We start from the raw sequence: 13,726 nt of genomic DNA on the forward strand, positions 1-13,726 counted from the left end.
GTTGAGGAGCCTGGACTAGAATGGGTTGGTGAGATGGGGAGAGAGACTCAGGCGGGGGCTATAGGGGAGGGAGGCTGGGGGACAGAGCTGGTTGGGAAAGGGGGCATGGGTGGGGGCAGAGGGGGCAGAAGGGGAGAGAGGCTCAGGTCGGGTTCTGGAAGGAAATTGGGGGGGCTGGAGGTCTAGGGTTTGGCGAGACGAGGGGCGGCTGCAGAGTTGGGAGCAGAGAGGGCAGGGGAGGGGGGTGGGGATCTCTGGCCCAGCGCAGGGGGGTAGGGTGGGGTTCAAGGGCAGCACTGCCCCCCCAAGCCGGGGGCGAGGCCTTTGATACCCCCAGGGGCTCCGACCGGCCCAGACGCTGGGATATCGATTCCGGCTGGGTCCAGGCCCCGACGTTTGGCCCCGATCCCAGCTCCCCCCCCAGCTTGGCCTGGTTTCCATTAGTTTAATGAGAACAAGGGAGACCAGGGCTGCTCTGGATTTTCTTAACCACGTCACTTACTCGCTGGTCATGGAAAAGGGAACCTGGAAACATTAACCCCTCCAGGGGCTGTGGGTCAGGAGTGAGGGGCACTGGCAGAGCTGGGCTAGCAGGGGGCTGCGGGTTGGGAGTGAAGGGAATTGACAGGGCTGGGGGGGACCCTCCTAGAGCAGGGCTCCTTCCATATCACTGGCTATTTCCAGGTGCAAAGGGCGGGGGGCTGCAGCGAGCCCATTCCAGTTGCAATGGGGAAGCCAGTCCCAGTTTTCCAAGCAGCCCTCCCCGAGGTTTGCACAGGCTACGGGTGACATGGCCACCACCCCTCTTTGAACTGCTTCACCCAGCCACAAGTCAGAGCAGAAACCAGGAGCGGATTTCTCTACTGAACAGGAATGGATTGCAGAGACGGGCCAGAAATCAGCCAGGTGCTGACCCTGGGGCTGGATCAGAGATGGCGCCCCGTAGAGGGGAAAGGACCCATTCTCCACAGCCTGAGCCAGCCAGTCACCAGCGCCCCCCAGAGGGGAAAGGCCCCATTCCCCACCCCCTTGAACCAGCCAGACCCTGCGCTGGGGTCGGAACGGAGCCGGAGCCCCCTAGAGGGGAAATGTTTCCATCGCACTTGGCTTCTCCTTCCTTTTTCAAAATCAGACTCTGTCTCTTTAAAACTCCAGCTGGGGGAGACCCGACCCAATGCATTCTACCGGGGGAGGGCGGGGCTCCGCGGGCAGCCATCCAATCGGCACGGGGCGGGTTGTTCCATCCGGAAGGAGACGGGGAGGTGGGGTGGAGGGACGATAGGAATCGATCTATTATTTTTCCAGCTTTAGTAGGTTTGTGGGCGGGCCTTTAAACATGACAGGCTGAGGGGGCGGGGCTGGGACCAATCACAGAAGGGCGGGAGTGGGAGGCGGGGCTTGGAGGGGGAATGTGGGCGGAGCTTGGGGAAAGTTTGGGACAACTTTTTTTTTGTGGACGTTATAATAAAGGTCGAAAAATTGAGGCGAGGGAAGGAGGGAGAGGAGGAGAGGGAGGAAGATCTTGCCCCCCCCCCAGTGGAATAAGGGGGTGAAGGTTTATTGGGGTGCCCACTAGAACCCCACATATATCCCACCCTATTGGGGGACGCCCCCCCGCAGTCCATCCAGCCTCTCCCATGGGGGCGGCCAGCTGCGAAGACGAGGATCTGGAATTCAAGCTGATCTTTGGAGAAGAGGAGAAGGACCCCCCGGGAATGGGGGTATCGCTGGAAGGTGAGGGATGGTGGGGGGGCTGCTCTTAAAGGGCCAGCGTGGGCTGGGAGGGAGCATTAAAGGGCCAGCAGGATTTCTGCTCTTCCCTGGCTGGAGGAGGATGGAAAGTTTTGCCCTATTAAGGATGAGGGGGAGGGGGGGATCGGTTTCCACACACGCACACACACCCCCTTCTGGTTTCTCACGTTATGGGAAGAGCAGCTCCCTGGTATGGATGCTGAGAGCCTGGCAAGTGGCATGGGATGGCCTCTCTGCCCGTCCCAGCCCCGGGGTCGTTATGCCAGGGCACTGCTATAGGGAAGCTCACAGCTCCAAAGTACCGCCCCCCGTTGGGGCACTGCTCTTGGGAAGCTCGCAGCACCAGAGTACTCCCCGCGCTCCCTCCAGCTGGGGCACTGCTCTGGGGAAGCTCCCAGCCCAAGAGTATCCCCCACACCCCCTCCAGCTGGGGCACTGCTCTGGGGAAGCTCCCAGCCCTGGAACAGCCCAGCCATGGGTGGTGGGAAGAGAATTCCCTACAGAGGTTTGTCCATCAGGTCCCATGCTCTCCAACCCCCTCCTCCCATACACACACACACAGATCCCCCCTCCCCCCCAGGCTGTGGGGAACATGGTGGTCTGTCTGTGTGTTGTCCCCCCCATCCATCTGTCTGTCCGACACTGTTTTAACTAGCGCCTTCAGACTCGTACTCTTCCCCCCCTCTCCATTCCTGGCCCTGTGCCCCACGTTCCCATGGCGACCCAGGCCCTGCCAGCGGAGGCGAGTGCGCCTTTAATTGGGTTCATGTGTCTGCCCCTTCCCATCCCGGGCCAGGCTGCCCCACTCCACAGGGTGGGGGAGAGGCTCAGGCCCCAGAGCTGGTGCCCAGTTTATGAGGTTTCCAGACCCTGATCATTGGAGGGTGGCGGGGTCTGCAGCCCCCTGACCTCAGCCCCTCCCAATGTGAGGAGTGGGAGAGGCTCCCAGCTACTCCAGTCCCAGCAGGGGGCGCTGTGGGGAGTGGGACAGGAGGGCTGGCTTTGGGGGGAGCTCCTAGCTACTCCAGTCCCAGCAGGGGGCGCTGTGGGGAGTGGGACAAGAGGGTTGGCTTTGGGGGGAGCTCCTGGCTTTTCCAGCCCCAGCAGGGGGTGCTGTGGGGATTGGGATGTGGGGAGTTCCAGCCCCTCCAGCTCCAGCAGGGGGCGATGTGGGGTGTGGGGGGAGCTCCCGGGCAGCCCAGCCTCACAGATATTGGGGTTCTAGTGTTGCTGGACACATGGCCGGAGGCTGGGGCAAAGGGGTCTGACATCACAGCACCAGAACCCCTCCCGCGCCCAAGGGCCCACCCGAGGAAAGGGGCAGAGACGGGGCCTTAAATGAGAAGCAGGTGTGTTTTGGAGCTGGAAGTTGGGTTGAGATCACGTTGCTTTGTGTCTCTCCAAATATTTGTGTTTTCGTGGGAAGGCAGCTTTCCTGCCGGTGGTTTTCAGCACAGACGTTTCTACCCGCAAGATTCCTGGCCCTCTCGTTCAGGCCCCATAGAAATGCCACAGCCCCAGGCAGGACAGGAACCTGGCGTCCTCCGGGATGCAGCCTCGTGCCCTTTGTGCTATGGCAAAATGGGGGAACAGGGGTCATTGCCGCTGGGCTAGGGCTTTGTGGCATGATAAACTGTGTTGCTGCTGTCCCCTACTGGAGAGACAGACAGACAGACCACAGCATACTACTGCTGGTTTGTGAGGGTGTGTTAGAGAGAGATAACAATCTACTACTGCTGTGTGGGTGTCCCTGCGGCCCCCTGGTGGAGAGGATGAGCCCTGCTGTGTGTGTTTGCTGCCCCCTGGTGGATAGGAGGAGCCCTTCCACCATCCCTGCTCCATCTCTTCTCCTCTCTCCCTCCACAGACCTCGACGCTGAAGACCTCCCTCCGTGTTGCACCTTGGCCCTGGATGACCCACCGGCCTATGCCTCCCCCCTAGGCATCCCATGCCCGCCCCGCCTGGGCGGGGGTCCCCGGGCTGGCATGCACTCCCCCCCGCCCCGCCCAGCACGGGATGACACCTTTGAGAGCCAGCCGGCGCGGTGGGTGCGCCTGGGGGCCGACGCCCGCGTCCTGGAGTGCCCCAGCATCCAGATCACCACCATCTCGCCTGGCGCCGACTGGGATTGCTCTCCACGCGACTACCTGCCCCTGGAAGCCTACAGCGGCTACCGGGAGGCCCCTCTGGCCTCCGGCTTCTTCACCCCCAGTCCTGCCAGCAGTGGCAGTGCTTCCCCCTGGAGCTTCTTCTCGGACGATGATGGGACGGGCGGTGACGACGTGGAGCGGGAGCTGAACGAAGCTGCCGCCCGCTTCGCCCTCAGCTCCCCCTGTGGCTCACCCAAGCCCTGGGCCGGGCTGGAGGAGCCCTGGGGGCTGTACCCTGCTGGGCGGGGGGCCGAGGACAGCTGGGTGGCCCTGGCACCCCGCCCGACCTCACCCTGCGGCAAGCGGCGCTACTCCAGCTCGGAGACCCATTCCTCGGCCTCGCCCTGCCTCTCCCGCCGTGGCAGCCTGGGCGAGGAGGGAGGCGGGGAGGGGATTGATGGGGTGGGCGGGGAGGGGCCACCCTACGAGGCTGCCGGGCAGCACCCCCCAGCTGAGAGCATCCCGCAGAAGGCCCGCAAGACCTCCACTGAGCAGACGGTGGCGCTGACGCGGAAGGAGGAGGGGTGCTGCAATGGTGACGACGGGGGGTTTGGGGCAGCCCGCAAGGAAGGGATGGACTATCTGGCCGTGCCCTCCCCGCTGGGCTGGTCCAAGGCCAGGATCGGGGGCCACAGCCCCATCTTCAGGTACCAGCTACTAATGGATCCCTGCCCCCAGCAGTGGGGCCAGCACTCCCTAGAGGGGAAAGGCCCCATTTCCCACCCTCACCCCCCATGCCAGCCAGTCCCTGCCCTGGAGCTGGATCAGAACTGGCACCCCCTAGAGGGGAAATGCCCCATCCCCCACTCCCCTGCGCCAGCCACTCCCCACCCCAGGGCAGGATCACAGACAGCGCCCCCTAGAGGGGAAAGGCCCCATGCCCCATTCCCCACCCTCCCTGCACCAGCCAGACCCATTTTACCAGCTGCTCCCCGGGCTGCAGCTGCTGCTGGCAGTGGTTCCATTGTATAATAACAAGCTGTCAAGCTGGCCCTGCGGCGGACGGGCCCGTGTCTCCTGTTACAGATCCCAGACCCCTGCTCAGCACGCACGGTGGCAGCTGCCGTAAACACGGCTCCTGGCGGCACCGCACCTTCCCTCTTAAGGTAAACCCCAGGATGCTGCAGCCTGGGCTCTGTAGGGAGCGCCCCCTAAGGAGGCCCTGTGGCACAGCACCCCCTAGCACTGTGTGTGGGGGGGGAGGGGAAGAGCGCCCGCTACTGAGCCCCCAGTCCCATTCCCTGCAGCACAATGACCCCTGCTGAGCCACCCTAGACCTACCCCCTGCCCCTACAACACAGCCTGTCCCCAGCGCTGCAGCGGGGCCAGCACTGACAGTGAGGGGAGGATGCCCCCTACTGAGCCCCCAACCCTATTCTTTGCAGCACAATGTCCCCTGCCGCCCCCCCCCCCCAGCAACACGGCACCCCGTAGCGCTGCATTGGGGCCAGCATTGACAGGGAGGGGAGAGCACCCCCTTACTGAGCTCCTGCAGCACTGGGGCCAGCACTTATGGGGGGGAGGAGCCCCAAACCCTATTCCCTGCAGCATGGCACTCCCTAGTGCTGCACTGGGGCATTGGGGCCAGCACTAACTGCAGAGGAAGAGTGCTTGCTACTGAGTCCTAGCCCTATTCCCTCTGGGGTGGCGCCCCCTAGTGCTGTATGGGGGTGAGCACTGCTTGTGGGAAGAGGGCGCCCCCTATTGAGCCCCCAGTCCTGTTCCCTGCAGCATGGTGCCCCCAGTGCCAGTACTGATGGCCAGGGCAGAGCACCCCCTGCTGACCCCCCATCACACCCACTTCCTGCAGCACGGCGCCTCCTAGAGGCCAAAGTGCCATCCGGGACACCTGTCTTCTTCTCTGCCCTAGGTCATCCGCTCTGCCTCCCTTAGACTGGCCCTTGCCTAGCCAATATGAACAATACGAGCTGAAGATTGAAGTCCAGCCCCGGACACACCACCGGGCCCATTACGAGACCGAGGGCAGCCGGGGGGCCGTGAAGGCCGCCCCGGGGGGTCACCCCGTGGTGAAGGTACCTGAGCTGCCTTGGAGGCATCCCTGGATTTGCCCCCGGTTAGCCCCATCTCCAGGCATCCCCAGTGCCCCCCAGGCTGGGGGGGAGACAGGGGTTGGATCTCCCAACCTGTGACCACAAGTTTCTCATGAATATGGATGGGGGCGCGGGTGGTTACGGAGCATCGGGTGACACGGCAGGTGGGTCCCAGAGATGGGGGGAGCAGGATGGGGGCAAAAGAGACAGGAGGGGTGGGGACAGCAGCTTCCTCGGCCTTCCTTTGCTATCCCCCTTCTCCGCTCACTCTGCCGCCTTCGCCTTTTCGTTTGCTTCTGCTCCGCTCCTGGCTCTGCGCCGGCTGGGTCCCACCGGGCCAGCCTGCTTGGGGCTCTGTGTGACACTGAATCTGCAGGGGGAGGGCTGGAGGGGGTCACATCCCTGTCTCATTGCATGGCCCCCCCTTCCTTGTGCCGGCTGGAGCTGTGAGGGGGTGGGGGGTGGGAGTGCACATGCCCTTTCCCACGCTCCAGACCAGGGACAGGCCGCGCATGCGTGTGTGTGTGTGCACAGACACACACTTACACACAGCAGGGCTCAGCCCTTCCAGCAGGGGGCAGCAGGAACACACACACACACACACACACACACACACACACGCTTCATTGGTGAAAGGCAGAGTATGCAAAAGAGAAACAGAGAGAGTGGGGGAGGATGGAGGGGTTGAGGGGATGGGGCATGTGGGGGAGGGGCTTGGGGTGGAAGGGTGGGGTTGTTAGAGGAGGAGGTCTGGGGATTGAAGGAGTTGGAGGGGAGTGGTTTTGTGGGGGGCTTCAGGGGTGGGGGGGTTGGAGGAGGAAGGGTGTTAGGGGGAGTGGAGGGAGTGTTGGGGGGCTGGAGGGGAGGGAGACCCCCATTATCCTGGAACCCCACCCCAGTCAGCACGTCTCATCTCAGACTCAGGGTGGAGGCTGCCCCATCACCCCTCCCCCCGAACATTCCATTTCACCCAGGTGGGGGGGGAAGGATTTTTTCCCCTTGTTTCTGTTCCAACCCAAATTGAGTCCAGCTGTGCATCCCGCCCGCTGATTGGAAACAGCTGGGCCCGCCCTGGGGGAGACCACCAAACCGCTGGCGTCGCCCCACCCTGGCTGGGCTGGCATCCAGACTCCGAGGGCTGCGGGGGGGGGACGGGGGGACGGACGAGGCACACGATGGGGCTCTGAGAGAATCCAAGATCCCTCAGGGGTGGGAAACTGAGTCATGGGGTGTGGGGGGCCTTTGCCTGGCATCTAGTCCAGGCATGGTCCTAGCCAGGAAAGCCAAATCCATTTCTGGTCTGGGTTCCCCCACCCCGCTTCTCTATTCCCTATGGAGGGGGCACCTGGGTGTGTGTTCCCCGGCCCTCTTTCCCCATTCCTTGGGGGACTAATCCAGTCCAGGTTTTCCCAGCCCCTCCCAATTCCACATGGGGAATCCAGGCCAGGATTTTCATCTCACCCTCCCATTCTCCTTGGGAACTCCTGGCTGGTGGATCATGGGCTGAACAGATCTGGGCCCTGATTCCTGACTGTCCTCCCCCTTCTTCCCCTATCCCCCCCTCTCGAAAGCTTCTGGGCTACGACGAGAAGCCGCTGACCCTGCAGATGTTCATTGGCACGGCCGACGAGCGCAACCTGCGGCCTCATGCCTTCTACCAGGTGCACCGCATCACCGGCAAGATGGTGGCCACTGCAAGCTACGAGACCATCATTAGCAGCACCAAGGTGCTGGAGATGTCCCTGCTGCCCGAGAACAACATGGCGGCCAAGTGAGTTCCCTGGGGAGCTGCTTCAAGGTTTTCTCCCCATCCCAGGGCAGCACCACCCAGAGTCCAATCCAGTGGGAGCAGGGATCCATTTACAGGTTTTCTCCCCATCCTGGGGCAGCGCCACTCAGAGCCCGTTCCCAGGACTGCAGGGATCCACTTCCAGGTTTTCTCCCCATCCCAGAGCAGTGCCAACCAGAGTTCATTCCATGGGGAGCAGAGATCCGCTTCTGAATTTTTTCCCCATCCCAGGGCAATGCCACCCTTCTTCCGTTCTAGGGGGTGCAGGGATCCGTTTCTAGACACCATCCAGAATCCATGCCAATTGCAAAGGAATCCAGTTCTGGTCTCTCCACCCCATCCCATGAAGATTGGACCAAGCGTCCATTGCAGGGACACAGGGGATCTGGTTCTGGGTCTTCTCCCAATTCCCAGGGGAGGCGGCATCCCAAAGTCTAATCCAGGGGACACAGAGACCCAGGCCCAGGTCTTCTTGTCCTCCAGGGAGTGGGAGGTGCCTCTAGAGATCCATTCCAGGGTACAAAGAAATCCTACTCCCGATCTTCCTATCTCCACAGGGGCTGCACAACAGAACCCATTCCAATGGGCACAAATCCACTTCCAGGCCTTTCCCTTTCCCCAAAGGCTGTAGCCCAGAGTCCAGTCCTGGGAGGCACGGGGTGGGGTGGGGGAATCCAGAAGCTGCACCCCAGAGTACAACCCAGGGAGCTCTGGAACCCAGCTCTGGGTTTTCTCCCCCTCCTGGCGGACCTGCACCCCACAGTCCAATCCAAACAACACAGGGATCCAGTTCTGGGCTTTCCAGGCCCAAGGGTAGAGGATGAGGTGGTACCAAGGGCCCCATTCCAGGGTATGTCCTGCCCCCCACACTCCAGGGGCCCCCCTAACCCTGCCCCCCTCCCCCTTTCCCCAGCATTGACTGTGCGGGGATCCTGAAGCTACGGAACTCGGACATCGAGCTGCGGAAGGGCGAGACCGACATCGGGCGCAAGAACACCCGGGTCCGGCTGGTGTTCAGGGTCCACGTCCCCCAGGGCAATGGGAAAGTCGTCTCCATCCAAACCGCCTCCGTGCCCATCGAGTGCTGTGAGTGCCCAGTCACCAGGGGGTGCTGTGGGCTAGCCCATGTCTATGGGGTGGGCGCCACCGACAGGCCCCACTGGGGGCCGTGGTGGGTCAGCCCAGGGCTATGGGGTTGGGGCCACCTACAGCCGTGGTGGGTCAGCCCAGGGCTATGGGGTTGGAGTCACCTGTGGGCCCCGCTGGGGGTGCGCAGTGGGTCTAACTAGGACTATGTGATCTATGCCCACTACAGGCCCCACCAGAGGTCACAGGGTGGGGGTGTCTGTCCGTGGGTCCGAGCGCTCACCGTTCTCTCCTGCCCCCAGCCCAGCGCTCGGCACAGGAGCTCCCCCAGGTGGAGAGGTGCAGCCTCAGCGCAGGGTCGGGGCGCGGAGGCGAGGAGATGGTGCTGTCTGGTGCCAACTTCCTGCCTGATTCCAAGGTCATCTTCATTGAAAGGGGTCCCGGTAAGTGTGAGCCCCACCCCCACCATCTCCTCCCTGGCCCCTACATTGGGGAGCTCCCTGGGACCCACAATCCCTCCCCCCACCCCACTGGGACCCTCCCACTCCCATCTTGTGCCCTGGAGACCCTTGGCCCTACAATGCCCCTGCTCCCTGCACTTGAAGAGATCCCCCCAGGACTCTCCCTGCCCCCCTCTCTTCCCCCTTGCTCCGCCCCTCCATGGCCTCTCAGCCAATAACCTCTCTCCTACAGATGGGAAGCTCCAATGGGAGGAGGAGGCCTGTATCAACCGGCTCAAGAGCAACGAGGTGAGAAAATCCCGGAGCGGATCAATCCTGGGGGAGCAGGGTGGGGGACGGGGGAAGTCCCAGAGTGGATCAATCCTGAGGGAGCGGGGTAGGGGACGGGGGAAGTCCCAGAGTGGATCAATCCTGGGGGAGCGGGGTAGGGGACGGGGGAAGTCCCAGAGTGGATCAATCCTGGGGGAGCAGGGTGGGGGACGGGGAAAGTCCCGGAGCGGATCAATCCTGGGGGAGCAGGGTGGGGGACGGGGAAAGTCCCGGAGCGGATCAATCCTGGGGGAGCAGGGTGGGGGACGGGGCAAGTCCCGGAGTGGATCCACTGTGGGGGAGCAGGGTGGGGGACAGGGGAAGTCCCAGAGCGGATCAATCCTGGGGGAGCGGGGTGGGGGATGGGGGAAGTCCCAGAGCGGATTGACCATGGGGGAGTGGAGTAGGGAATCGGGGAAGTCCCAGAGTGGATCAACCCTGGGGGAGTGGGTTGGGGGTGTTGTAAATCCTGGAGTAGATCCACCCTGGATCTGGATTCCTGGAACAGATTGCAAATTCCAGCCCCACCCAGGATGGGGGAATTTTGCTGCCCCCTCTCACCCAAATTCCCTACCCCCCCCCAGACCACGCTGACCCTCACAGTCCCAGAATACAGCAACCCACAGGTGGCCCGGCCTGTCCAGGTCTATTTCTACGTCTCCAACGGGCGGCGGAAACGGAGCCCAACGCAGGCCTTTAAATACCTGCCCGGTGAGTTGGGAGGAGGGGGAAAGGGAAGGAGTCGCATAAGTGGGGAGAGGGGAATGAGATGGGGGGAGGAGGAAGGAGAAGAGGTTGGGGGAGCAGCGATTGGGGGGGTGATTCCCACGTGACCTGATGGTTAATTGGGGGGAGGGGACAAAGGTGGCAAATAGACAAGGAGGGGGAGGGGAGAGCGCGAGAAGAGGGGGCGGGAGACACAGTGCTGTCTCCCAGGGGGCGCTGTTGGATGGGAAGGATTTGGGGCAGTTCCCTTCCCCTCCCCCAGTCTCTGACTCTCTCCCCCCTCTCCCCACAGTGATCTTCAAGGAGGAGCCACCCCCCTCCTCCCCACTCCGCGGCTTCCCCCTCGGCCCCTCCTCTCCAGTGCCCCCTTGCAGTCCCCCTTACCCTCCTGAGGGCCCCGGGGACATGGACATTTCCCCCAGTCGCCCCCACTTCCCCTGCTACCCTGATGACTCCCCCTACAGGGCTGGCTATTCCTCCTCCCCCGCGGCCTTCGGGAACCCCTCCCCATACCCTGACGGGCCCCCACTGCTCCCTTTGACACCCCCTTATCACCGCTGCCTGGCCACCGAGCCCTCCCACCGCTACCCCCACACGGAGCAGTACGGGGGGGCTGGGCTGACGGTGCCCCCCCACTTCCATCCACTGGGCTACCGGCCCCCCCACTTCCAGGCCCCTGCCCAGCTCACCCCACCACCACTGTCAGAGGGAGCCGGGCCCCCCAACTGGGGGGATCCGGAGTCGGGGGAGACTGAGGAGGTGGAGAAACCCAGAGGCAGCGGATACCGGGTGGCTTTCCGTGACAGCTTGCCTGTCCAGGGGATCACGCTGGAGGAAGGTAACAGGACTTTTCCCCTCTAGGGGGCGCCGGCTCTAGGGCAGGGGACTGGCTTGATCACAGGGTGTAGAATGGGATGCAGGGTCTTTCCCCTGTAGGGGGCACTGGCCCCGATCCCACCCCAGGGCGGGGGACAGCCTGGCTCAGGGGGTAGGGAATGGGACATGGGGCCTGTCCCCTCTAGGGGCGCTGGCTCTGATCCAGCCCCAGGGTGTGGGTCTGTCTAGCTCAGGGGGTTCCCCTCACCTGTTTTCCCCTCTCTTTTTCTCCTAGTGACCGAGATCATCGGCCGGGACCTGAGTGACTTCCCGGAGCCACTCTGTGAAGGCAGGGGGAGCTGAGACCCTGGCCGTTCCCGGGTCCTTCCTGGCCTATCCAAGCTCTGTCCATCTCATTTCTGTTCATCCGTCTGTCTAAGCTCTCTGTCTGTCTGTCTGTCCAAGCTCTCTGTCCATCGATCACAGCTCCATCCATTCATCCATCCTAGCCCTGTCCATCTGTCCTAGCTCTCTGTCTGCCTGTCCTAGTTCTCCATCATTCTGTCCATCTCTCTTTCTTTCTACATCAGGGAAGGATGACTCTGAAGTCCCCATCCCCACCCCTTTCTCTCCTCCCCCAAGCACCCCTCCCATCTGGGCTTCACAGCATATGCCAGCTGCGGGGGGCCCCCAGACTATATCACCCCCATTCTCTGCCTCCCTCCTGGAGCCATTTTCCTATGGGGCAAAAATACCCAACCAGGGGGAGGGGGATAGTCCTATCCCCTCTGTATGAGCCCACCCCCATCAACTCAGCAATGCGGGAGGGGGGCAGATATGGCTAATGGTGGGGAAGAGGGAGGAGTTCAAGCCATCAGATTTTGCAGGGTATAGGAAACATCTCTCCCCCCCCCCCGGGGTAAAATAATTCTCCAATAGAGTGGGGGAGGAGGTGCCACCCTATGGTGTCACATGGAAGCCCCTTCCCTGGATCTCCCCCCCAATGGGGACAAGAAGGAGTTAATGCCTACAATGGTATTGTTGTGGGGCTCGCAGAGAGGGGTGTCTATGATTATATCCAGTTTTATATCGTTTATTTTTTCCCTGACTTCTCCTTTTCTTTGAATCCTGGTTTGTTTTGTAATAAAATGAATTGATTAAAAAAACCCAGCTAAATACAATAAAAGTGTGTCTGATGGGGGGGGGGGGAGTGAAGGCGCTTAGTGCCCATTACACAGTATAACCGCCCCTTCCCCACCCCACCCTCTGCTGCCCCCTAGTGCCCATTATACAGTACAGCCGCCCCTTCCCTGCCCCCACCCTCTGCTGCCCCTAGTGCCCATTATACAGTATAGCCGCCCCTTCCCCGCCCCCACCCTCTGCTGCCCCCTAGTGCCCATTATACAGTATAGCCGCCCCTTCCCCGCCCCCACCCTCTGCTGCCCCCTAGTGCCCATTATACAGTATAACCGCCCCTTCCCCGCCCCCACCCTCTGCTGCCCCCTAGTGCCCATTATACAGTATAACCGCCCCTTCCCCACCCCCACCCTCTGCTGCCCCCTAGTGCCCATTATACAGTACAGCCGCCCCTTCCCATCCCCACCCTCTGCTGCCCCTAGTGCCCATTATACAGTATAGCCGCCCCTTCCCCGCCCCCACCCTCTGCTGCCCCCTAGTGCCCATTATACAGCATAGCCGCCCCTTCCCCACCCCCACCCTCTGCTGCCCCTAGTGCCCACTATACAGTACAGCCGCCCCTTCCCCACCCCCACCCTCTGCTGCCCCTAGTGCCCATTATACAGTATAGCTGCCCCTTCCCCGCCCCCACCCTCTGCTGCCCCTAGTGCCCATTATACAGCATAGCCGCCCCTTCCCCACCCCCATCCTCTGCTGCCCCCTAGTGCCCATTATACAGTACAGCCGCCCCTTCCCACCCCCACCCTCTGCTGCCCCTAGTGTCCATTATACAGTATAACCGCCCCTTCCCCGCCCCCACCCTCTGCTGCCCCTAGTGCCCATTATACAGTACAGCCGCCCCTTCCCTGCCCCCACCCTCTGCTGCCCCCTAGTGCCCATTATACAGTATAGCCGCCCCTTCCCCACCCCCACCCTCTGCTGCCCCCTAGTGCCCATTATACAGTACAGCCACCCCTTCCTCCCACGCACCCTCTGCTGCCCCTAGTGGCCATTGTAGGAACAGCAGTCACGGGAGAATCACTGCCGGCCGGTTTGGGTGCGGTGGGTTTACAGGCCCCCCCTTGCTCCGGAGGCGGGGCGGGGCGGGGCGATACAGGAGCAGGGAGCCCTCCTGGCGCCCGATGCGGGAGATAATTTACCACCGACACACAACGCGTGTGGAAGGGTGACCGGGACTCGGGGTCTGAGCAGGGCTAGTGGCGGATCTGTCTGGGTGGGGGACTCGTGTGTGAGCCTAGGCTGGAGACGGGGCGGGGGGAATATCTATTGATTGATCAAATTCGTCTCTTTGCGCCCATGCACTGCACATCTACCTGCCGGTGTGTCCCTGCACATCTACCTGCCTACCTACCTTCCCTCCTCCCCAGTCTCTCTCCTGCGCGTGTCCCT

General features: G+C 62.4%; 1 protein-coding gene across 1 annotated transcript; it reads left to right on the forward strand.

Moving 5' to 3' along the window:
• Nucleotides 1–1,479: 1,479 nt before the first annotated feature.
• NFATC4 (nuclear factor of activated T cells 4) lies at nt 1,480–12,316 on the forward strand. The gene is made up of 10 exons (XM_054045675.1): nt 1,480–1,734; nt 3,619–4,549; nt 5,773–5,935; nt 7,525–7,724; nt 8,656–8,828; nt 9,131–9,271; nt 9,522–9,577; nt 10,183–10,309; nt 10,617–11,162; nt 11,436–12,316. Exons 1-10 carry the CDS (start codon nt 1,638–1,640, stop codon nt 11,501–11,503), a joined length of 2,502 nt encoding a protein of 833 aa, XP_053901650.1. The 5' UTR covers nt 1,480–1,637; the 3' UTR covers nt 11,504–12,316.
• Nucleotides 12,317–13,726: the final 1,410 nt, after the last annotated feature.

This window comes from Malaclemys terrapin, chromosome 12 (genome assembly GCF_027887155.1).
Source record: "Malaclemys terrapin pileata isolate rMalTer1 chromosome 12, rMalTer1.hap1, whole genome shotgun sequence".
NCBI lineage: Eukaryota > Metazoa > Chordata > Testudines > Emydidae > Malaclemys > Malaclemys terrapin.